The sequence below is a fragment of the Daphnia pulex genome, chromosome 8 (assembly GCF_021134715.1).
Source record: "Daphnia pulex isolate KAP4 chromosome 8, ASM2113471v1".
Lineage (NCBI taxonomy): Eukaryota > Metazoa > Arthropoda > Branchiopoda > Diplostraca > Daphniidae > Daphnia > Daphnia pulex.
The window spans coordinates 4,272,391-4,295,657 of NC_060024.1; the positions used below are offsets into that span (position 1 = coordinate 4,272,391).

At 40.3% G+C, this 23,267-nt stretch overlaps 3 protein-coding genes, 2 long non-coding RNA genes and 1 other non-coding gene across 9 annotated transcripts in view; 3 read left to right on the forward strand and 3 right to left on the reverse strand.

Annotated features, from left to right (window-relative positions):
* Nucleotides 1-6,571, reverse strand: part of LOC124199241 (putative gustatory receptor 28b) — an 86,406-nt gene extending 79,835 nt beyond the window's left edge. The window contains exons 1-6 of one of the 3 annotated variants that reach the window (XR_006876762.1): nucleotides 6,442-6,570; nucleotides 6,211-6,254; nucleotides 6,109-6,158; nucleotides 5,857-5,938; nucleotides 5,626-5,688; nucleotides 4,574-5,454 (exon numbers count right to left, since the gene is read on the reverse strand). The gene's annotated coding sequence lies outside the window, so the exon portion shown is untranslated. Of the gene's footprint in view, nucleotides 5,455-5,625; nucleotides 5,939-6,108; nucleotides 6,159-6,210; nucleotides 6,255-6,441 lie in introns of those variants that run through there. The other 2 variants (XR_006876761.1, XR_006876763.1) reach the window with 2 other exon arrangements.
* On the reverse strand, nucleotides 5,519-5,593 carry LOC124201227. The gene has a single exon (XR_006877557.1). It is a non-coding gene; the product is annotated as a small nucleolar RNA SNORD36 (small nucleolar RNA).
* A 4,003-nt stretch (nucleotides 6,572-10,574) lies between the features above and the next one.
* Nucleotides 10,575-11,775, forward strand: LOC124199329. 2 transcript variants are annotated; one of them, XM_046595144.1, is made up of 4 exons: nucleotides 10,575-10,782; nucleotides 10,844-11,045; nucleotides 11,107-11,213; nucleotides 11,281-11,775. In XM_046595144.1, the coding sequence occupies exons 1-4, from the start codon at nucleotides 10,705-10,707 to the stop codon at nucleotides 11,746-11,748; spliced, it is 855 nt and encodes a 284-aa protein (XP_046451100.1). In that variant the 5' UTR covers nucleotides 10,575-10,704; the 3' UTR covers nucleotides 11,749-11,775. The 2 variants fall into 2 exon arrangements, with proteins under 2 accessions (XP_046451100.1, XP_046451102.1); XM_046595146.1 differs by having other exon boundaries at nucleotides 10,844-11,036.
* Nucleotides 11,776-12,158: 383 nt separating this feature from the next.
* On the forward strand, nucleotides 12,159-12,871 carry LOC124200056. Its single transcript, XR_006877141.1, has 2 exons — nucleotides 12,159-12,259; nucleotides 12,319-12,871. It is a non-coding gene; the product is annotated as an uncharacterized LOC124200056 (long non-coding RNA).
* A 1,169-nt stretch (nucleotides 12,872-14,040) lies between these two features.
* On the forward strand, nucleotides 14,041-14,553 carry LOC124200484. The gene is made up of 3 exons (XR_006877326.1): nucleotides 14,041-14,181; nucleotides 14,262-14,382; nucleotides 14,450-14,553. It is a non-coding gene; the product is annotated as an uncharacterized LOC124200484 (long non-coding RNA).
* A 1,064-nt stretch (nucleotides 14,554-15,617) lies between these two features.
* On the reverse strand, nucleotides 15,618-16,770 carry LOC124200540 (ATP-dependent DNA helicase PIF1-like). Its single transcript, XM_046596810.1, has 2 exons — nucleotides 16,066-16,770; nucleotides 15,618-16,007 (listed from the first exon to the last, which is right to left on the reverse strand). Exons 1-2 carry the CDS (start codon nucleotides 16,768-16,770, stop codon nucleotides 15,618-15,620), a joined length of 1,095 nt encoding a protein of 364 aa, XP_046452766.1.
* Between the last annotated feature and the right edge of the window lie 6,497 nt (nucleotides 16,771-23,267).

The following is a 23,267-nucleotide window of genomic DNA, read 5'->3' on the forward strand; positions in this document are numbered from 1 at the left end:
ACATTGTAGTTAAGATAATAAGGTATCATCTAAACTAAATATGTTATCATTTTAATGAAAATTACGACTCACAGGAGCGGGTGTGTAAAAAAGTGGCCTACTAGCCCCGGTCTCCCTACAGCATTGAATCAAAAGCCTTATTTATAAATTTTGATGCAAATTATACCTTGTTGTATATTTTCAAGAATTCTAACTTCGAATGCTTTCTGCGTTGTATATTTTACTATTATTGTGTATATCTTCGACCGTTTCTCAGCATACACATTCGTTTCATAGATGGAAAACTATAGCATGCACACGCATGCACATTATTATTCAAACACAAATCCAGGTTAGAATGATTGTGTCTAGTGTTATAGAACTGTCATACAGGTTCCATAGGCTAGTGCGATCGTAGCGACCGCTACTGTGATTGTGGTAGCATTTCACTTTTATTGTTAGTAGTGAAATGCTACTTTCATCAAAAAAGTAGTTCAATAGTAGCAGTGTACTACTATAAAGTAGATCCTCTACCTTATACGTAGAGGACGCTACTCTTTAGGTTGTGAAAAAAATGCTACTTAGTGCTACTTAAGGGAGTGCTACCAGATAAGTAGCACCCAATGAAATTAGTGTGCGGGTCTCCCGCATTTTAATACGAGCTTCTTCCACATGTCTATTCTATTTCCTGAAATAATACTATATTGCTGATAAAATTAATTATATGTTTTGATACTTTTTGAGTTAGGAAATGAAAAAATTTTCAATCTGAAAATTTTTCTATGGTTTGGTTATCAGACTTTTGCAGTTGGGACTTGGAAATTTTTCGAGATTGAAAGTTTTCTCTTACATTCCATGAAATTGTTTCGCACTCAAATTCAAATACGTTTAACTGGTGGTCTCCGAGTACCCAAAAAACAACATTGAGAGTGTGGGCGGCAACTTGATACACCTACGTCGGTGTGCAAATCAAACATTCGTCCACCCAGGTATTCTATTCAAATACGGGGCAAGGTATTCGAGTCTTCGAATACTGGGGGGGGGGGGGGTCTTAAGGGGAGAGGCCAGCCACGGCCCTGGTCGACCGATGTGAAAATGGTATTCGAAGATGGAATATCCGTCGTAGAGGGTTAGAATACCCCCTGAAAACTAAGAGTGACTCATTCTTTTGGGGGTATTCGAGGGGTATTCGAACTAGTAGCGTTTTGATTTTTGCTACATATAGTAGCAGAGGAGGGTATTTTATTAGTAGCATGTCTGTTCTAGAATAGGGGTTCGAATATCCCCCGATTACCCCCTATTCCAAGGGTTTTAATGGGAGGGTGAAGATCAGAAAAAAATTTGTGGGTCGTCCGGATATAAAACTCACCCGAGTTTTAAAATTCTAATCCGAGCTACTTCCACATGGCTATTCTGTCTGTATTAAAAAGCTGTATTATCGATAACGTTCTTTATATGTTTTGATACTTTTGAAGTTGGGACTCGGAAAAATTTTCAATCTTAAAATTCACTTCGAATACCCCAGGGTATTCGAAGGGTAGGCTAATCTAATTTGCATAGGGTTCTTCTATGGGTATTCGATGCTTTCGAATAGGGTTGAACCTATTCTAGACCTGTTCTAAGCAAGGGTATTCGAAGCTGGAATATCCGTCGTATAGGGTTAGAATATCCCCTGAAAACTGAGAGTATATTGCTGTTTTTGAGATACAAGCAAAAAACTGTGGAGGGGTATAGCCGAAATTTGAACTTTTTTTCGGTTTTTGTGCTGCAGTTTCCTCGTCAACTGCTGCACTTAAAAATATTCTGATTATTTCAAAATGATGGGACCTATTAAAACCATTTTCATGGTTTTTTTATACTCGGCTCAGAAGCCGAGATATTAACGATTGAAATTTTGGAAAAAATTCCTACAAATTTCTTTGTTTTTCGGCCATGACGGGCTTCATCCTATAAGCCAAATAGCGCTCGCGAAAATAAAATTTTCCCCTCTTTGCCTTTAGGGTCTGTTGGGGTGGTCATCCTCATAACGTCAGCCTACATCAATCGAGAGGGGGTATCTTGCGGGTATCTTGCTGTGCGTCGATTCCTGGATCCAGTATGAAGAGTTAACAATCCACAAGGCAGATGGCGACGAAACGGAGTCGTTCGCATTCGCTGTTAATCAGTACTCGGAAAATTGTATCAATTGAAAATGCTTAGAGGTAAAAGAAACGCTTTTACAAAACATCATTCGTAAATAAATTAAATGTAGCAGCCGCGAATACCATATTTGCTGAATCATGTGTTTTCATTTATTTCCGTTACTGAATGTCTGTCATGGGCGCACTGGTTAATGTTATACTTTCAATTATCGTTAATTAGGAAATTAGGAATTATTCTGATGCTGGAATATTTTTTTGTTTTTTGTAAACTATTATTGACAGTTTTTTTTTACAAAATCTTCTGTCAAAAAATAAAGGTTCGAACAAATCATCAGTAGATTTCGTTATCTGAGCCAAAATTAAGTTGTAAAAGCAGAGTGGCGCAGCGGAAGTGTGCTGGGCCCATAACCCAGAGGTCCGTGGATCGAAACCACGCTCTGCTAGATCTTTTATTTAATAAAAGGACAATTTCTATTATTGTTGATTTGAAATGGCAAGTATGTATATGTGGTATATGATTGATTGTTTCTAAATGGTATTTAGCAATTGGTCATCACTTCTCTCCTCTCGACAAGATGTTGAAGAAGGGTTAAATTATGCAGTTTTCTATAATTTGTTGTTACCGTTGTGTTGAAGACGGCTAGTTTTCAAGCGAAAAAAACAAAAAGAGTTGCTTAAATTAATGTGTATTGTATTGTCTGTGGTAGACGTTTATTAAACCGCTCAAAAAAACCCGGTTTTTACCAAGAAAATAGTTAAATAAGTGTGTTGATTAATTTTGAAGAAGAATTACCATATAAGTCACTACAGCGCCTATCAACTGCAGTAAAAATAAATAAAAATAAATAAATAAAATTAAATACTTTTTATTAGGTAAATGAGGCACTCACTGCTGGAATGAGATGGACCCCAACGTCGAACAGCCCAGCAGCCGACAAGCGGACCCGTCCTTCATCAATTTGCATCAAGACAGTCATCACCTAAATTTTTTGCATTAGAATCGGTGAAAAATGACAATCAGTATCTCTACAACAGATATAGTTTTCAAAGAACATTAGACAAAACTATAAGGAAACGGACCGCAATTTTTTCAGTCGACGTCCGGTAAAATCTGGAATGTGACATTCTAATTAATCGTTCACGAAGAAAACAGACCTGAAATAGAAAAATTGTTTGTACATCGAAATATTCGATTTTAAAATTTATTATGCGGAGCCTGTGGATGTACCTGATTAACGGGCATGTCTGCGGCAAAGAGTAGAATTAATATTCTAGTCCCTTCCGTAAAAAAAGTAAAAGGGAAGAACAAACTATAATTTTCCAACACATCAGTTCTATGAACAAAATAATAAATGGAGAAAAAGGATGTGCTAATGACCGAGACAAATTTCATTATCAATAAAATTAAGACAGGGACGGAGAAAATGTGATTCAATTCTGATGAAGCATGACAGAGGTGGTCAAATATCAGTGCGTTGCGTCTCAAGATTTTTAAATTCTCCGCCCTATATAATATGGACAAAGAATTTCTAAACTTGAAAAGCTTATTTCAAATGGAGTATATAATTATAAATTAAATGTCATACCCGATCAAATTTCGTTGATCTTCAGCACGATCCGTTTCAGAATGCAATAAAATCATTTGCATGTAGTGCGATATTATGTAATAACACAGATATATTAAAAGAGGTGTGCATTCAATCAGTATGATAATTAGCGCCAGCAGGAATAATATAATTGCTACTAATACGGCGGACGGATTTTCTGGTAAGACGGACGGCACAAGAGGCATCACCACGATCGTACTACCCATAGTCTATATGCGTCAACCAATAGCAGTAAAATTAATTAGACTCAACTTATTGGTCTTGTCTGCCACTGAGTAGATTGAAAAAATTATACGTTTACGAATTATGAACTAACCACTGTGAGGATTATAGTAAAGCCGATAAAAAATCTTGTCGTAAGCGAGCTCTTGTGCTGCGCCAGGAATTTCTCTCCCAATAGCCCCTCGACTTCTTGCACGGCTTCGACAGCAACTTGCAGCCGACGGTAGCGCATCACGATCCAGCGAGACAATAATAATTGAATAAATGTTCCAGATGAATTTACCGCAAACAGAATATTGACGGTGATGGGTAGACTTCGATCGCTAGATAATTTGCCCGGTCCATTTTCTGAGTAATAGTAGCCCGTGAGGCACATACTTACGAATTGAAAAGCTAAAATACATGTGAACCACCAAGTGGTGCGATGTTTCAAAGAGAAGGCGAATCTTGAAAATTTGTTTGTAATTAAATTGTTTTCTATCATGTAAGGAATCATTCCGCACGCCTGGCAGAGACCAACAAACGGACGTAATTGTTCGAATACCGACATGCTGAAATTAAAGAAACTGAATGTCCTTTAATCACACTAAACAGAAAATGCGGACAATAGAGCCAATAGCCCAATGAACATTGAAGCTCTTGTATTGAGTGTTAACGTGTTTATACCGTATTATAGGTGTAACCATGGAAATATCTACAGTTTACAAAAAACAGAATGCTACGAGTCTAATAATTTGCTAATGGGTTCCAGAGGTTACTTGATTGACTTGTAATAGAATAATCATAGTTTCTATTCTACATTCTTTTCTAACGCTCTGAAATAACTAATAAAGTTTCATGCATGCTGGCTGCCAAACTTTTGGTATCGCTGATTAATTATTTTTCCGGTAATCGAAATATTGCCCTTTGATAAGCGATTATTTGATTTTAACACCGAATGTGCTTTATTTGAAAAATAAATTTTCAAATCCATACGATTTCATTAATATCTTAATTCTACATTCGAACTTACAGTGGGCAACAAATCATCTAATTTGGACTATCATTTACCAGTAGCTCTTCCGGATTCTTCACATCGCTCTTATTTAAATAGACTAACCGCACCCAAAGTAGATCCGCAATGATAATCAACTAACACGGAAACGACAAGTGAAGATGATCTCTACCCACAAAAGCAATCAAATTATTTAATACAAATGAAAATATCCAAAATTGCAAGAGTAGACTGTCAGCAAGTCTTCAAATAGATGTGTAGTCTTAGCATTGAAGAAACCATTGCAAAATGAAAGAAAGAACTATGGAAACTTGGTACCACAAATGAGGGGTTCAACTAAACATTAAAAGCACTAGACAGGACTGAAAATGTTAAGAAATAGTAAATAGAAGCAGGAAGCTCAACAGAAAAGATTTTATTAAGGTAACCAAGACGACAAACAGTTGAAATATTTTGGCCTTCATTTTACTGAATCATAATTGTCACCATTCAGTGTGACCAATCCAGCAACCTAGAAATAAATAAAATGGTTAGGTAACAAAAGATCTATAGTGGGGAAAACCAGACTAACTTAGAAAATTCAGTATTAAAAAGCTCGTAATTTGATAGTCAACATCATGATCTGTCAAATATTAGTTCATCATTGACCAAGAAAAGGATTTTAAAGAAATATGTTAGTCACCTTATGTATAATGTCATCTCTATGGCTATGTCAGTCAGGGAATCCCTCAATATTAGAAGTCACCTATAGTAAAAAATCTTACTATTAATCTCATAAATAAGTGTAGTATAAATATATCTCAATACAGGAGTCAGTATTAAAAAGCTCGTAAATTGGTAGTCAACATTGTGATCTGTCAAATTTTGATTCATCATTAATCTAAAATTACTGGAGTTAGAAATGAACAATTACCTTTTTCTTCACATTGCCTGACAAGACTACATTAGAACAGCAAACTTGGACCACCCGAGACCCGACCTAGTCCAAAAGTTACCTAGGATAGTAAATAAGGGAAAATGTTAGCCCAAAATCAACGGTAACATAAAAGAATATTGATTTACGGGATAAAATATTAAGAATCATGGTAAACATTATAATTATCTGCCAATAATTTTTTCATCACAAGGAAGCATAATATTTAGTTAACATAAAGAATTATTTTACCTGGTAGCCAAAACCACATGTTAATTCATGTCTGCGGGATGAGACTTTACCTAAGAATGAGCAATTAAATAGTGTGTTGATGAAATTAATATTAAAACTTACAAATTTAGGACTTCAATTGTTGATCACTTTGTGAATAAAGGCATCTGTGGAATATTGAAAAAAAATTAATCCATTTCTAGACCAAGGGGAAACATTAGTAATCGTTTTAATTGGCTAGTGTTCAGTAGAAAAATCTTAGGTCAACAAGGTTGTTCAGTATAGCGTATAATAAAGCATCACGACACTACCACAGAAACAGATAAATGGAATCAATTCAAGTAAAAACATTACCATAATTTCAAATTTCAATCACGTGGAGCCATAGGAAAAGAGTCAAATGCCATCTTTTCCCAGTAGAACGTCGATGCTTCACGCTACCAAGTACCAACACACACAGCAAAGGATTTTTTGATTTTTTCATGGTTTTCGTCCGCTGAGTCCGAAGGCACCATGCCGAAGGGCGTGTAGGGTCTCTAAAATGTGGAAACCAAACGCGGAAAGCCATGCAACTACAACGAAAACCTCCATGCGGAACTGTAGTAGAAGTATTTGGTAATTTGGCTTTGTGAAAGTTCCTTAAATTACGTGAAATAGGTAGTGCTTATCAATGTCATAGTGATTCAAACAAAATGAACCCATACAAAATCTTTAACATTCCTTCCGGATTTCGGATAGAAAGCGCTGTATAATACATTAGATATATATACATTTAAAATAATTATTTCGCTAAATGTGCTTTGATTATTTTCTACACTTTTTAGTGTTCTTTGCTTCGACAACAAATTCGCCAATTTTTAGTACACAAAACTTGGCTCTCTGCATTGTCTTTTTGGCGTTTTGGTCATTCCGCTTTTTAGTTGCCCAGAAAACACGCAAATTAAAAAGTGACGACGTATGAAAGAATAATAACCAGCAGAGGATAACAAATGTCTCTGGTGCGTGTGTAAAGAAACACTGCCCCCCCCCAACCCACCCTATATCATATGCTCTGTTGGATGTTACTATACACATCGCTCTATCCGTCAACCAACCGCCTGAAATAATCCCCAACGTGTCAAAAAAGGGAAACATTATAAGCTAATGTCCATATATTAAGGAGCTCTTATTTGAAATACAATCGCTTTCGATCTGTAATACTAGACAGGAGGTATTAGCTCCAGCATGTTGTTGCTGTTGCACTTGCTTAATGTAGCAGGTAATAACAAAAAGACGGGATCGCATTAGTCGGATTGTCTTACATTTCTTGTATTGAAAACGACAATCATAAGTCATTCTAATTAAGTCTGACCGGAGGAAGGCGAGTACATCAATCCAGCAGTCGCGAAGCACTTGTCGTAAATGTCTCGGTTGAAGTCGGTGCAGACTTGGCAGGATTTTCCGGCAACGTCCGTCTTGACCGCGAACAAGCGGATGGCGCTTTCGATTTTGTCAAAGATGTTGTCCAGCTCCCGCGAGTTCCAGTGATGGTAAACGATTTCCGGCAGCAGCCCCTCATCTGGAAAAACTCTCGATCTTGCCGGAAGTAAGTTTTATCGGCGGCCGCTTCCGTTTGCGGCTCCGGGATCAAATGGTTGGACATGACGCACTGGGCGTATTATTGATAGCGATCCTGGCGGAAACTGCAGGTCGTGTTGTGGGCCCTGTTGGCGGCGGAGCTTTTGCACCTGCTGTGGACGAATCCCGCCAACGCCCACGGCTCGATCGATTCGTCCAATAAAGTCGTGACTACAATCAGCCGTGATTTCGAGAGCGGCGGGTACATGTTGAGCCATTCCAAAACTGTTTTCGTGTCCAATATGCCGTTGAGAAACATTTCGATGGGCGTCGGTGGTCGACGAGCAGTCGGGCAAGGTGCTGGAGCACGTACCGGCACGTTCCGCTAGGACAGGGTTCCCTCATCGGAGAAGGTGGTGCAGTGAAACAAGGAGGCGTCGATGATGGAATGCAAGGCCGTTGTTTGCATGTGGCGACTGGGCAAGGTGCCACCAAAGTCGGACAAGAAGTTCTACCAGCAAGAGCGTCCAGCTGTTTATTAGCGATTTGGGCCATTTCCTTGACAGCTGCGATTATGTTTCCATTAGATCCGGGATGATGAATATAGAGCGCCAGCCGTAAACCGCATAGACTGTTCCGCCCTAAATGGTCACCAGGGCGACATAGACCAGCAGGACAAACAATCCAATTGCCAATTTGCTCACTTCCGCTTCTGCCCCGTCATCATCAACGGAAGGCGTTTGCTGGGATGGGGCCTTATTGAAATTCGCCTTATTGTTCATTTTCAATAGATTTACATCACAACAGAGGGAGAGATACGAGGGAGCTTATATAGACTTGGGTGGTTGAGAGCTGCAGCTGTAGAGCTGGCAAGGGGTCTCGGTCGTCTGACGTCAACGTTTTCTATATCTGATTGAAAAATTTATCAAATAAGTGCAAGTTAATACTTTTGTTCACATTTTTTACCCATAAAGTTCGATCAATAATAATGGGTATTAACCAGTCAGTTATTGATTTACGACCTACTTTTCGTTGTAAGGACTCGCCAGGATTATTGCCGCCTATATCAGGTTTTGCCGTATTCTGCAACAGAGTATTCCATTACTGCGTACGGTGCGTACGGGTTTTTGCGTTATTAGTTCGTTTGATTTTAAATGTAGGCCTGCAAAAACAATTGGATTTGCTAATGTTTCTGCATGGCTTCGCTTTGGAAACGCACAGAAACTACGCAGTCTCAAAATCATCGATCCAGGAAAAATGAAATCGGATTCTATTCCTCCTAAAAAAATTCAAAATGGCCCTGTATTTCAATTAATTATTTATTTAGCTTAGTGAATAATACTAAGCTTTGTTTAATTTAACAATATACTACGTGTTAACAAATTGCTTTTTCAGTACAAGTTATGACGCCACTTTGATCAGATTTGCATGATATTTTTCCTAATTGGGTTTGTCAAGGGGATCAGTAGTGTAAGGTCTGCCATAGTCGTAACATTTGGTGACGCAGACTTCAATCAATTCAAATGAATCAATCAACTCGTCATTTCCCCATTGACCTAGAAGAATCATGCTGTTGTTAAGAATCATAGCGCATTATGTATCTTTTGACAAAGTGATTGTGACTGATGTTTTCGCTTCCCGTAAACTGCATCAAATAGGTTGATTAATTCCCTTATCTGAGCAAAAATCATGTTTTAATCGCGCTTTCCTAAGTAGCAGTTAATGTTCTTTGATTTGATGATCGTCTCAATTTAAGTTTGATTTTATTTAGACGGAAAACAATACTAACGCTGTTGTGTTTTTGTGTTCTACCCGAGTCGAGATATAAGCAACGAATTAGTGGTTCTTAAAAATCCCACCAGGTTTTTATTTTCTGTAGTCTACGGGAAATTTTGTTTTTGAAAAGACGCGCTCCATTTACGTCCGCGTTGAGCCGTTGACACTTTTTGAAGAAAAGGACGATGAAATATGGATCCGAATGTTTTGTGACAATGCCCTGAATGACTATACATGTCCACATTTCTCCCAATATGCATGTAACGGAGCTAGCGCATTTAGAGATTCTGATATTGAGTGGCATTACACAGTCACAAAATGCTCAACTTGAATGCTGGCTTGAAAATCTGCGGCATTTTATTTGCCGGACAGCATGACTGTTTAGAAATAAATAAATATATTTATAGGTTCCACGCACATTACAATTTTAAGCTGTATTGAGGAACACGACAACCGCATCGATAACACATTTTTGGCAACTTTTCTTTTCTTTTGACGCTTTGAGTTTTTATATCAAATGAAGAAGAATCGGTCTAAAGTCTAAACCAAGTGATTCTGTAGTTGTTACGTAGCAAAACTAGTCCACACAGCTTTTTCTGATTTCTTCTATCCGAAGGTGCAAATTATTCTTGACTTTATATAGTGCTTTAACACTAATTGCACGCATATATAAGGTAAATTGAAAGCTGTAAGCAGAACTCGAGTGTCAAGCATTATTTTTTTTTTTATTTGAATCCTATAACAGATATAAGATACAGGAACTCATTTCTCGTCTGGCGTTTACCATCATCACAATTAATTGTTATCTGGGTGTAGCTGCTACTGATGCATTTTCTTCCCCGGCTTTGGGCGATAATCAAAACTTCGACCGACTTAACGGCGCACATTTGAAATTCGCAGTCGCACACGTACAAAATTATCGTCATTCGGCCAAAATATATTTTTATAAAGCGCTAAAGGTTAATGATGTTCACAAAAGGTTCCGCCATCAAACGTGTTGACCAAGGGGCCCGACGGAAACTACACCCACACTGGAATTTCGAATCATAAGATCAGATTTTTCAAGCATACAGAATTTTTTATTTTCTTAGAGGGCGAGACCAATAAGGATATATATTCGTTTCATATTCATTGTATAGCAGTAGATGCTGTTTAGTTTATTATTATTGCAAGGCGTCTGCTAGAGCTTAGAAGTTAGAATTTTGAAAGTTATAAGACTTTTTGATTGAAAGTTGGTATGTTGAACTTTGTTTATTGTGCTAGTGAAAGACTTACGGGGTTAAAATGGCCCCAGCAATAAAGGAAAAAGCTTGGTCGACATTACAAATAGAAAATTTATTGGATGAATATATGGCTAGAAAGGTAAGCTTATTAGTTTAATATTAACCAATGTTAACTTGATTGTTGATTGTTATTGGTCTAGGGTGTTATTCTTGGTGCCTTGAGGCCGGGTTTTACCAAAGAACACAAAAAACGTGCTTGGACAGAAATTGTAGAAGCCTTAGGACATGCCTGCCCTGATGAACCATTTCATGATGTTGAGGAGACGAAGAAGAAATTTGCTAACATCAAAGCAATAGCAACTGCTAATATTGCTGAATGTAATCGTAGTTTGAGTGAGACAGGTAGCCTATTATAGCAGAGTTTATGTTATTGAAGCATGGTGTTTAACAATTTTGTTATTAGGAGGTGGCCAACAAGTAATTCTTAAACCGTTGCATCTTAAAATGCTGAATGAACTCTTTGGCCTCGTCTTTGGCAAAACCAATGCTGCCCTTGCAGGCTCTATTCCAGTAAATATCATTCTATTGTACCTAACCAGAGTTTCAATTAAACTTTATTATGCATTTCAAATTATAGGGAGGGGTGCAGTCTGAAACTCGTATCAGTGACCCAACTCAAGAGCTTATTGGAAGATCCAACAATGAAAAGGATGCTCCGAGTATTCACGATTCTGAGCCCCTTCCTTCATCATGCTCTAATAATGAACACGTAGAGATTGCATCAGACATATATCGTGATGATCCCGAATTAGAAATGGCTATGACAATCTGCAATCGCAAATCTTTTGAAGAGTTCCAAGAAGACGAAGATGATTACGTAGCCAATTCCCCTACTTGTAGTTTACGTGAGGCAGTTAATCGTTGTAAACGTCAACGATGCGAAAAATCTGATATGTCATCATCAAAACGTCTTCTTCGTGATAGGCTTGACGTTCTTAATTCCACCATGTTAGCACGTAAACTAATGGATGACCCCATTAGAGACGATGAAATCCCCAAAGATCTCTACGATATCATGTATGGAAAGACTACAGATTCAATCTAATACACAACAACACGTCTAATACGTAAATTGATGAAGTGTTATTCTTTGTCGCTTTGCGAATCCTTCACGTCGCAGCCGAAGTTTTTCTTGATTGACATTTACGTTTATTTCATTGTTTTCGGGAGGCATTCTAATTTCAAACAATTCTCCTTCTACCCCTTCATCGAAGTCAGGCTGCTTCCTCTTTCGCGCAATGTTGTGTAAAACAATTGGATAGAGGTAAGTGGAATAAGTTTTCAGTGATTATGCCTACCGACAAGTACTGCCGGGTTGAAGTCGAATTTCTCCATGTAAGCAGTGAGCACGTCGTTTAACTGTGCCAAAAATGCGTTCAACGGTGTTGCGAGTATTCTTGTGTGATCCGTATATTAAATCGTTCTTATAAAGTTTAGTTTAAAAACTGTTAAATAGGATCCGGATGAAACGTTTGGGCTGCGACTGCTGAGTCCGCTGTTCCGTCTGCCGGACGGAAGTCTGTTGGGTCACCAAACAAAATCGCTGGGGTCCAAAGGTATTCAATTCATTATTATCATTTTTTAAGGGCTTGAATTGACAAGTGTGGGAATTTAGGGCAAAGGTGACACGGGCGGTGGCTGTCGGTGTGGCGTTGACGGCGTCAAATATCATCTCTTCTGCAATTAATGCCATTAATTAAAACTCAAATTTGATTACCGTAGAATAAAATTATTTCGCCAAGTCGTGTGCAATTGAAATTTATTGACATTTGAAATGCGTGTATTTAATCAATGTTTGGCATGTTTTAAAAAGGATAACAGAGGCAAAGTAAATGCAATGCTCAGCAATGAATATTTACAAAAGATACATATTATACATATTCAATTTCTAATGTTAGATTCAGAGGGAGGTTTAATTGGCTTTTCTTTTTTTTTCGAATAGTTTGATGTTTCACCTTGTATATGAAACATGCATCCTACCAAATTTATTGAACGGTTCTACATAAAATTTTTTCTGTAGAGTAACAATTTGACATTCGGTGGTCGCTGCTCTAGAATCCGGACGGCGCTGTTGTTGCGGAATCTGTAAATTTCGTGCGATATGCTGTTGCACAGTTGGCGTGGAATACCTTTGCTCGACTGCAGAAAATAAAGGGAGAAGAAAAGATTTTCATGGTTCATTCTGATTTTTCAAACCTCTTCATCACCCTTTCTATAGAGAAATAGGTGTGGGGGCCTGAGGGGATTGTTCAGTTTGCCCGCTGAGATTCAGCTAGAAGCCTCGAACGATTGTGCTGTATTGTCGCCTCTGTTAGAGTTCTGCCGGAATTGAAACCGTGTTTTTCGTTTATTCCACTTCTTCTCTGTAACTTTGTGCTGGCGAATTAAGCCGATGTCTGAGAGATGGCAGCCATACGATTTTGTTTCCCTTTGTTATTCATAGGCGCGCGTTGAATAAAATTAATTAACCAATTCGCGTTGTATTTACCTACCGTATCCCTCGTTCTCTTGCCCGCCACTTTGACGCTGACAAAACCACCAGCCGGGCAGAGAAGTGTTGATTTCAATTGAGTGTGATGGCGTAAATATTAATTCGTCCCAAAGAGTGTGTCGCTATAGTTTGTCTCTCATTTCGGCATTCGTAGCGAACGGTAGCGAATCATCCTTTTTTTCTAGCCTGAGCCGTTAACTTAGGGAAGATGTTAATAAGTGTTATCATCAATAATAACAAGGTGAGAAATCCAAATTCGAATGAACTATAGTTCAACTAGCAGCAAATGATTTCTGGAGGAGCAGAAGTCGAAAGCAAAAGTTGAACCAAGGTAGGTGAAATACTATATATGTAATCACAGTTACTTGGGCTTATTTTGCGCAAGTCCTATTTAGCTTTATAGTCAATAAATCGGCTACTAATCAGCATCAGTATTTTATTGACATATCAATGTTAAAATCTTTCATCACACAATGGGAAGATTTAAGCGGATTTAAGTAAAAAATGGATAAAAAACCCAATAATCTCCATTTTCTCGACATGTCCTCTTACAACTACCGAGAAATAAAAAATGAACCTATTAACGAGAAACAGATTATGAGATAAATAGATGGTAGCCTAAATCTATAGGTAAATGGTAGTTCTCAATGTAAAGTAAGACTATTGGGGAAAACACAGCGATGAATTTCCGAGGAACGAAATCACCTCACTATTAGCAAGAAAATAAAAAAAATAGAGTATAAACAATTCGGAGAAAACGTATCTATGGCGTAAACATCGGCAGCCTCGCGTTTTGCTTTTATCAATTCCTTTCTAGAGAGAAACGATACAAAAACGTCCGAATAATCCGCGCAGCCAGTTCATTCCATTTCTACTGTTCATCTGTGATGGTGTTGTAACCAAATAAATCCGAATATTGATTTTAGTAAATTGTCGTAGCAGATCATCGCTGAGTCGTCCCAGTTCGTTATTTGAATCCTTAAAAAAGTATTTTTTCCTGTTTTTCGTTTCGAAAAGTTTATGAATTTTTTTGTCTTAAATTAATTAACAAACCGGGCTGTTTAAAGGGTTGTGTCCTGGACCAAGCTGGACGGGGTCGCATTGGACGAGAGGCGAAAAATCTCCCAACTGGGTCGGCATATGGGTTGGAAATAACCCGACCCGGATAACGGCCCGGGTTAAAGTCGGGTCAGGCAAATTTTTGTTCAACTTTATGCATGAATGTTAATAATATATGTTTCTTTTTCTTCCACAGCATTTTACCGCGGAGAACATTTCTGTCACATTCCTTCAACACCACACCTGCGTTCAACGTTTGCGAAATTGCCATAAATCAATTGATTACCGCACCGCATACACATACTTTGTAAAATTTTCTTTTTAAAAATGGTTCTGAATGTGAACTTTAAGAATAATAAATGATTTTTAAAGTTCACAATTCAGATACTCAAATTTAACTAGCAAAATTTTACAAAATATGATACCGGTATGTGAGAAGATAATGGCGAAAGAAATTTTTGAAGTGGTTGGAAATCAGCGCTTTTGTAGGATAAACAAAAGAGAAATAAGGGTGCTGTTTTTTGCGGTTGGATAGTGGCGTCCAGTGCTGTTGTAGTGCTTGAGTTGATCTGAGTCGTTGAACGGTCTGAAGATTGATGGCTTGCAATTGCTTCATTTTTCGTTGAACGTCGGATCTGTCGATATGCCGATCCCTTGCTTCGCACGCGAGTTTCCCGATAGGGCCTTTTTTTCACGGGGTTTAGGTTTTTTGGGGGGAATTTGACATTGTTTTCGATTAACCGTTTGATTGGGAATTAAATCAAAGCTTCGTAACATTTTTTCACGGGCTGAAGTTCCATCGGTGTGGCTTTATTTATATATACTGGATATAAGTCAATTCCTTTTGAAAGTAAAATTTGGAAAAATTTGAACTGTAGTGACGGTTAAATTTTTCCTTAGTTGTGATCGGGGTTTGTTGTGAACGGAAGGAATGAGTGTGTGATGTGCTGAGAGAGCCAGCAATGAGCGTGAGGTGTGTGCAAATAGTCGTGCGACGCGCATTATTTAGTGCGAGTTGCTTTTTTTGGTTGTTTTGCGGAAGGTCATTGAGGAACATAGAAGTGGAGATGGGAGGAGTTGTGGGAAAGACGGCCTGGTTGGAGAAATATATAGGGCTATGTGATACGAGAGAGATGTGTGACACGTTATTGTGGACGAATACGTTTGAAGTACGTGTATTAATACGACCTGAAAGAAGCTGTATGATGATGCAGAAATGATGGAAGTTAGAGAACAGGATCTTGAGGTAGCTTTGTTTATAGTAGGGAAGTGGCGTCTATGAGCGATGGAGCGCTCGAGCTGAACGTAAAAGTTGGACAATTAAAAGGTTGATGGCTCGCAAACGATGCATTTCTCGCTGAACGTCAGATCTTGCGACGTATTTGGCCGGATTTTTTTTCGATATTTTCCATTAGAAACAATCCTTCGATGGTTTTTACCCTTGACAGAATGACGTAAAGCCATCCACTGACTCCTGATTTATCTTTGGGGGCCAAGCAAGCTAGAATTATGGAGTCGGTGGTGAGTCCTTGCGTTTTGTGTCCAGTGAAAACTAAGGATAGGACGCACGGCAACTGGTGCATCTGAATTTTGGTCCGGTAGAATTCGTTGAAATTGCATTCGGCGGATTTGGTGGAAGGGACGACCGGGAACCAGCCTTTGGGTATGATGGTGAAAGGAGAGACGTTGTTCCATGCAGAATTTTTATGTTGAAATAATGACATTGTACATCGTTGGCGTAGACGGTAGGCACCCTTTTTCCGTTTTTCAGTTCGTGAAAGGTGATGGTGCATCCTGGTTTCAAGACATTACCTGAAGGAAGGCTAGCGTTCCGTTGGCCACTCCTTTGGAAACGTCGGCGTTTTTCGTGACGATGTATGGTGCGTCGACGATACAGTACAAGTTGCCTGACCGACCTAGTTTTTTGGAGCCTAGATTACGGATGGCTTCTATTTGGGTTTCTGTCATGGGGTTGGATGTTTTGGAGGGTTTGACGATGGCTTTAACCAGCAAGATGTCGTGGGTACGCCAGTCGTCAAGTTTTCTGCAATTGGGGAGTTTTTGAAGGAGCTGTTGCTCGCAGTATCGCAGCGCTTTTTCGCGCTTGTCATTGAAAGGGAAGGCCGTCATGGTAAATTTTGGTGGACTGGGTATGGGATGGAGGTCATCGAACATGTACCTGCTGGAAACTAAATCGATGTCATCTTGACGAGGTTGATTGACCCTAAAATGTTCGAGGGCCGATGCCCATTTCGGGTCTTGTTGCCTGTGGTTTTTGGTGAGTTCTATGACGTCGGTGAGGCACGTTTTCCAAGTGTGCCGGCCGTTCGATGCTCGGATGGTATTGACACCTGCTGTGGCATTGATGTTGGAGTAAATGGTGTCGCTGCCGACCGGTGGAAGTTGGTAGAAGTCGCCACAAAAGATGAGGTGAACACCACCGTAGAGTTTGTCGGGTTCGCCTTTTAATTGCCTCAGTCTAGTGTCGATGAGACCCAGCATGTGTGGTGTCACCATGCTGAATTCATCGATGAACAAGACTCCCACTTCTGACCAGGCGTCGATGTTGTTGAGTGGGTTTTGGGGGCTCTCTTCGAATGCCAATCCCCAATGCGGAGTGGAGGGTGCATCCTCCAATGAGCATAGCAGCCACGCCAGAGGAAGCGCTGATGACGGTGGATGCCACGGAACGCCTGTACTACGGTGCGTACACGACGAAACACTCGATGGACTGCGAAAAGGCTCTGTCCGAAGCTATGCTGGCCATTGAAAAACACGAAAACAAAGTGCGCAAATAGCAACAACAAGCTGACAACGAGAACGAACGTTATCAGCGAGAACACGAAATGCAGGAAGACAATATGGAAGAACCACAACTCCCCACTCCTCGTCGATACGATTATTCCATTGGTTTTGGAAAACTACTGTCGGCTGTAAGAGCTTCCACCAACGGAGACATCATCGGAGGTCCTCTCGCCGCCTTCACGTTGCTGGGAAATGACATTTTCGCCATGTCGCACCAAACAGCGCCACTTCCTCTCACGCAAGCCGTAGACTAACTTGAAAAACAAAATATCAACACTACAACCACTCGATTCGGAGAAGTGAAAGCTCCCATGAGAAGGAAAACGTCGTGTTGTTCTGCGTTTAACGACCAATGTTGCGATTGTTCTTGAAGGCTGGGGAAGTTAGCCTCCAGCAATTCTGGTTCGCTCCCTCTGATAGTCGTGGCTCGTCGATCTGATGGTCAAGTGCTTTAGCTAAGTCCTCCAGTAGTTGAATTCGCGTTCCTGGAATAGAGAAGGAGGCTGAAAAGAAACATTTTATACAGAAAGGTCTGTATAAAATTTTTAGTTTACGGTATGAGTTTTTACCTAAGGGTCTATCCAACTCGGTGTAGTTCTCTGTATCTTTCGTTGTTTGGTTGCTTTCTGACATGGGGAATCCCAGACTTACTCGCCCAGGTAACGTGAACTTGTTTCCGGATTTCAAGGGTAGTTGGCGAATCCTTTGGTACGCGGCGACCTTTTGGTCGCGCACGTAGCTATTTGGTGCAGTTGTTACAGTTAATCACCGACATGGTGGACGAATTGGAGTCGGTGAAAAATGGAAATGGGGTTCTCTTCTTCACGTCAATGTGAAGTTCCTTTATTTGGGGCTTAGGATGGGGTGTCTCTTCATTGAGTGGGTTGGCGGCGTGAATTCTGGGCGGCGGTTGAGTAAACACTGCTGTGGCTTCCGTGCAGATGCACGGTTTCGATGGAATTCCGTAACGGCACTTTGTTCTGCCGTTTTTAAACAGCTTTTCTTGTGCCTCCAGTCGTGAAGGTTGACGCTTAATTGGATTCTCACGAAGTCGAGCATCCCATGATCCTTTTTGTTTCTTGTGTAGCTCGCTTCTTTTTTCTGAGAGTTTTCCAGATTTCACTGTCGACATCTTCAGCGGATGGTTCGGGTAAGTTTAGTCGCTTGTAGCCGTGTTGTAGTGCCGCTTGTACTTGGTGACCGACTGTCACTTTCTTTTTGCACGATTTGCAACAGAGAATTTTTCTTTCGAATTCTTTTCCTGGAGTTCTGGCAATCTCGAGGTCGACATTAGAAGTGATAGTTAAGGGTTCTTTGTGACAAAATGGGCATTTCATCACGAATTCCATTTCTTCGTCGGGTAGCTGGAGTTCACCTTGGATGAAGGTGTCAATATTTCGAGCAAGTTTGTTGGTGAGTATTTTGACGTTAGCGTATGCTCGGTTGGGACGAGTGGGTTGGGTGGTGTTGGATTCCTGCTTTTTTTCAGATAGAGTTTTAATATGGGCCATTTAAGGAAAAATAGGTCAGGGTTAGGTAACCCCGGAAAAAATAAGTATAGAGGTTGCTTGGTGTTGCTTTGGTGTTACCAAAAAATCAGTAGTCAGTAGTCAGTAGTCAGTTAAAAAAATCATTCCCCATTTTGGGACTTATTTGTTTTTCATTTTGGTTTCTTTACTTTTTTAAATTTTAAATTGCCATGTAGTAGTCGTTATGTCACTAGCTGGATAATCATTTTTTACCAATTTTTTATTTTATGTCGTCTGCAGATTTTTTAATGAAATTACTACTTGGTGATTTTATTCATACGTATTTTTAAATCTCATTTGAATACTGATCGTCTCAAAAACGAAGTTTCTATAAGCCATGATATTTTTTGTTGTCGTAGTAATATATTCGAATAAAAATAATCAAATTACTCTTTTTCGAGATCAGAAAATAAATTTTGGCACTTTTCATAGTGACAGTGATGGATTTTCAAGCAATCAAAGTAATATCACGGGTTCTATGGAACGTCTATTTATTGGTGATTGATAAATGTTTCACCCTGATGGATATTATTTATCAAAATAAATTTTCGAGAAAAGGTTATCCTTGTTTATATCGATTTATATGGAATTCATTTGGAATAGAAAATCACTTAACCGTTTGAATTAATTTTCATTGCACCAAAAAAAGTTCCTGATGTGATTTTTTCCGCGATATTAAAAAAAAGTCACACTAACGATTACGAGTTATTAAAAAAAATACTGAGCCCAATGTTGAGGTTGCTTTTGAATGGTACTTTTTTTTAGTTCCCTTTTCCACTTATATAATATTGTAAGTAAAGATTTCACTTACGTTATTGAGTGTCGGCGTGTTGCTCGGAGAGTTGTCGGAGTAGTCAATAATGAAGGGGTGCGTTGATCAAACTGTTCTGTCCCGTTTTCTTGTGTCTTGAAGAATTGGAAAAGTTTACAGTTACCCGTTGAAGTGGTGGTTTCATTAATGATTAACTTACATCCGATGATGATGGTCTGCATGTCGGTCTCGTGTTGTTCTTCGACGCGTTTCAATGCCATGGTCAGTTGGTTTTTGATCGCCGTGTAACGCCCCGTTGGCTGTTACAGAGAATAGACACGTAGTGAAAGTAGCCGATGTATTAGTCGTCTGACCGACAGAAAGGGAGTACAGCGAGAGAGAGATACACATGGAAGGGATGCAGCATTTATAGTGGAATTGATCCCGCTGGATCGTATTCTTGGTTGAGCTGGACTAGCGTCTTGGTTGAGCTGGACCAGCGGGCCGGTTGAGCTGGGCTGGTATTTCGATCTGTCCGCCGAGTCAGCGTGCAGCGTCGGCGTTTACGGTGAGGCGACTCCCGGAGTCGGCTTAATTTATAAGAATATTAAAGGCAATATTAAGACATATTAAAAAGCCGTCTAAACTTTTAAAGAAGCAACACGAAGGAGAAAGAAAACAAAACATCAAGAAACGTTTGAAGAGAAAGGGGAAGAACAAAATAGGAAAATGTGTGAAGAGAAAAGAATGAGAATAAATGTATGGGGAATATCGGCTAGGGCTGTTTGGGAATAGAAGGTAAATTGACAAACGTGGTGCATTATGCAGTTTCGGGGAAAATTGAAACAACCTGAAGATGGTGTAAGGGGAGCATAAAAGAAACGAACATGGGGGAATTAAGAAAGTAAAAGAAAGTAAGAACGATCTAGAGATGACAACTACAAAAGATAGTGGTGCCTGATGGCGACGATGTCTTCCCTCCCCCTATTTTTTAATACTCACGGACCCCCGTGCATTGGGATTGCACATGGCCGTTCCGGCCGCACTTTGGACATGTCGGGCCGGCTTTTGATCTTGCAGGGTGGCGGTACGGGCGGACTACCATAGTTTGTGGCCATGATATGGTCAACTCCTTGAATGTTAATTTGAAGTCCATTATTTTCAAATAATTCACCCCAAGCAGCATGCTGGTTTTGATGTTGGTGACAAATGCTTGACACGTCCATTTTCCGGACGGTATGGTCACCATTCCATATATCGGGAATGTTGTGTGGGTTAGGTGGTCCTGATAGTACTGGTTATCTACTTGTGTTATCACCGCTTCGTCTTGGCTGCCCAGGCTTGGGAAACGAATGAAATGGGTAGGCAGGTTGCCAACACCGGCTTTGGGGTCGTTAACCTTCCTTCATTTGGAATCTCGAAGAGTGGATTCATCTGCTTATCACCCCCAAAGAAAAGCGTACCGTGCAGTGCTATTATGGAATCCATCCCCAGGACCATGGACGCACCTATCTCCGCGTCGTTAACGACGTATACCGTGACGTTTGCAGTTGGTCCCCCTAGGGTGATGAGTAGACCTGTTTCTCCCATGATCGGAAATACCCGATTTTTTATAGGATCGGTGAACGAAGTGTCCGGGCCCGACACTGGGCGTACTACAAATCGTAATCGCGTTGCCGTTGATTCGCGAATGAAAATTCCGTAAATCCAAATGAGCATGTGTGTATGTAGAGGGAGACGGGATCGCTCTTCTACCACCCTTAGCCAGGCTTTGGGTACACCGAAAAGTCCTCCTCTTCTGTAAGGCCGTTTTTTCTTCAAACTTCAACCAATGATGTCCTCGATGACGATCTCGTGAATGTTTTGGAAGTTGAGAGCGGCTGCCAGAGAATGCTTTGAAAGTAAGGCGAAACGTTTCGTGCCTTGTGGTATGGCTTTTGCGCTAGGGGCGGATTCTTTGGGGCCCAAGGCATACCACATGACTTTGAGGAATTTCGCGTCGTTGGGGCTGATAGTTAGCCAAATGGTAGCTTTCCCATTGTTGGCGTGAGCTGCATAAACGTCTTGACGGTTTCGCTGTGATGCCGCTTGAGAGTGTTGCATGGTCTCATTGTCAATTTTTTGGTCTGTAAAGAATGAGGAAGTGAGACCACTCGAACTGGCGGGCGGGCGCGTTGCTCTCTTCCCTAAAAGTTGCCGTTTGATTTTTTCGCCTTGGTAATCTGCTATTTTTTTCAAATCTTCTAGTGGTATTCGGGAATAGGCTTCGGTGCGAGGGATCACGTTGCCTTCGGCGTTGATTTCTCTGGAAGGTAAATTGACGCGAACTAACGCCATGTTGTAGGAGGAGTTGCGGGCGATCTTGTCGGACACCGGCAATACAAAATCCGGTTGTTGAAATTGCCTCGTGCTGAGATTAGTGAAGTAGGCGATGAGCGCCTTTTTGGAGATGGGGATTTTTCTCTCCTCGCTGAAGCCTGCTCGGGCAAATGGAAACAAATCCGGGCAACGGGTTTCCAAGTAATCTGGATCGCTGTCGAAGCTGTGCCGGACGGACGATGAAAGTATTTTGACGGCTGAAGAAACGCATTAGCAGTGGGAGGCAAATGATTGGCGAGAGCTCCGTTTTGATTTTCGTCGTTTTTTTCGCGTACTGTTATTGTACAGAAGATCATGAGGGATTCCCTTTCTTCTTTGGCTGACCGAAGTAAGGAATTGAATCCACTCGCAGAAGTTTTATTGTGGGAAAGATTCTAGTTTCCTATGTCGTTGTCCGGTTGTTTCCGCAATTCCTCTTGGTCGATAAAATAGACATCGGATGATGTATTTGGATCTCGTGGAGGCTATTTTCCCTTTATTCAGGGCCGATAAGTCGCTAGTGAAGGGGGAGACCACGAGTACTCGAACCCCGCTGTCGCTGGGTTGGATTTTCACTTTTTGTGTCACAATTGCCGTAGGGAGTGGGGTGGAATAGACATGGCCTTTGAGACTACTGCCTCCTGGCCCTGTGGTGCCCTGTGGCCCTGCTTGCACAGGCTTCATCAAACTCAGGGAACCAAATGACATGCATTGAAGTTCTCTCGGAAGTTGGCCTACTCAGTTTCCATTGGCGATGAAGAATTTCGGCAACTTGCCGGCTTTGAGTTTTGGTAAACAGGAATTGCGTGATTGATCGCAGGTGTAGAGATGAGGGGGGGTGCATCTACATAGCTCTGCGTTGTTACACGTGGAGGTGTGAAGAAAAACACCCTTGGGTGACGCAGTACGTTTTGGAATACATGTCTGGATTCCGATGATTCCGGAAGAAGTTGTGATACATCGTATTGTTTTAGAAGTTCTGGGTGCAACGGTTTAGCGGAACTGCTAGTTCCGTTTGGGGGTTTCAGTATTCCAAACATTTTTTGTGGAACCTTTTTGAAAGGGAACAATTTGCATTTGGAAACTTTATTGAATTGGTTGCATACTGCGCTAAACACAATCTGATCGTGGAATCGATCAAAAATCGAATTGATTATTTCTGGGAGTTCGTCATTTGAAAGAGGTCTGGCATTCCTGCCTTATTAAGTTGTAGCAGTTCTTCGGAATGGAAACATTGATCTTCTTTTGAACTGTAAATTCTTCCCGTTCTGTTTTCCATTCTCTCTGTTTTGTCCCGGTTGTTCTTTTTTTTTGTTCTTTCCTCTGGATCACTTCTCTCACTTCTGTCTTGTTCTTGATTTCTTTTACTTGGATTTGGGATGTAATTTGTATGTCCAGTTCTTTTTCGTTTGTCGGTTCTTTGACTTTGGTCTCGTTCTCTTCTTTCATTTGTGTCTGTAATGTTATTTTGTGTTTTTATTTCTCTATGATAAATTCTTTCTATCCTTTCTCGTTCTAGACTTTTCCCAGTGTAGACGTGTTGGTTTTCTTTGGGTATCTGTTGTTCAACA

Coding starts and splice junctions, on each gene's coding strand:
- LOC124199329 (XM_046595144.1), top strand. CDS start 10,705: ATGGCCCCAGCAATAAAGGAAAAAGCTTGGTCGACATTACAAATAGAA. Junction 10,783..10,843: donor ATGAATATATGGCTAGAAAG/GTAAGCTTATTA, acceptor TTATTGGTCTAG/GGTGTTATTCTTGGTGCCTT. Junction 11,214..11,280: donor CCCTTGCAGGCTCTATTCCA/GTAAATATCATT, acceptor TTCAAATTATAG/GGAGGGGTGCAGTCTGAAAC.
- LOC124200540 (XM_046596810.1), bottom strand. CDS start 16,770: ATGGTGACACCACACATGCTGGGTCTCATCGACACTAGACTGAGGCAA. Junction 16,008..16,065: donor GAACGCTAGCCTTCCTTCAG/GTAATGTCTTGA, acceptor AAACGGAAAAAG/GGTGCCTACCGTCTACGCCA.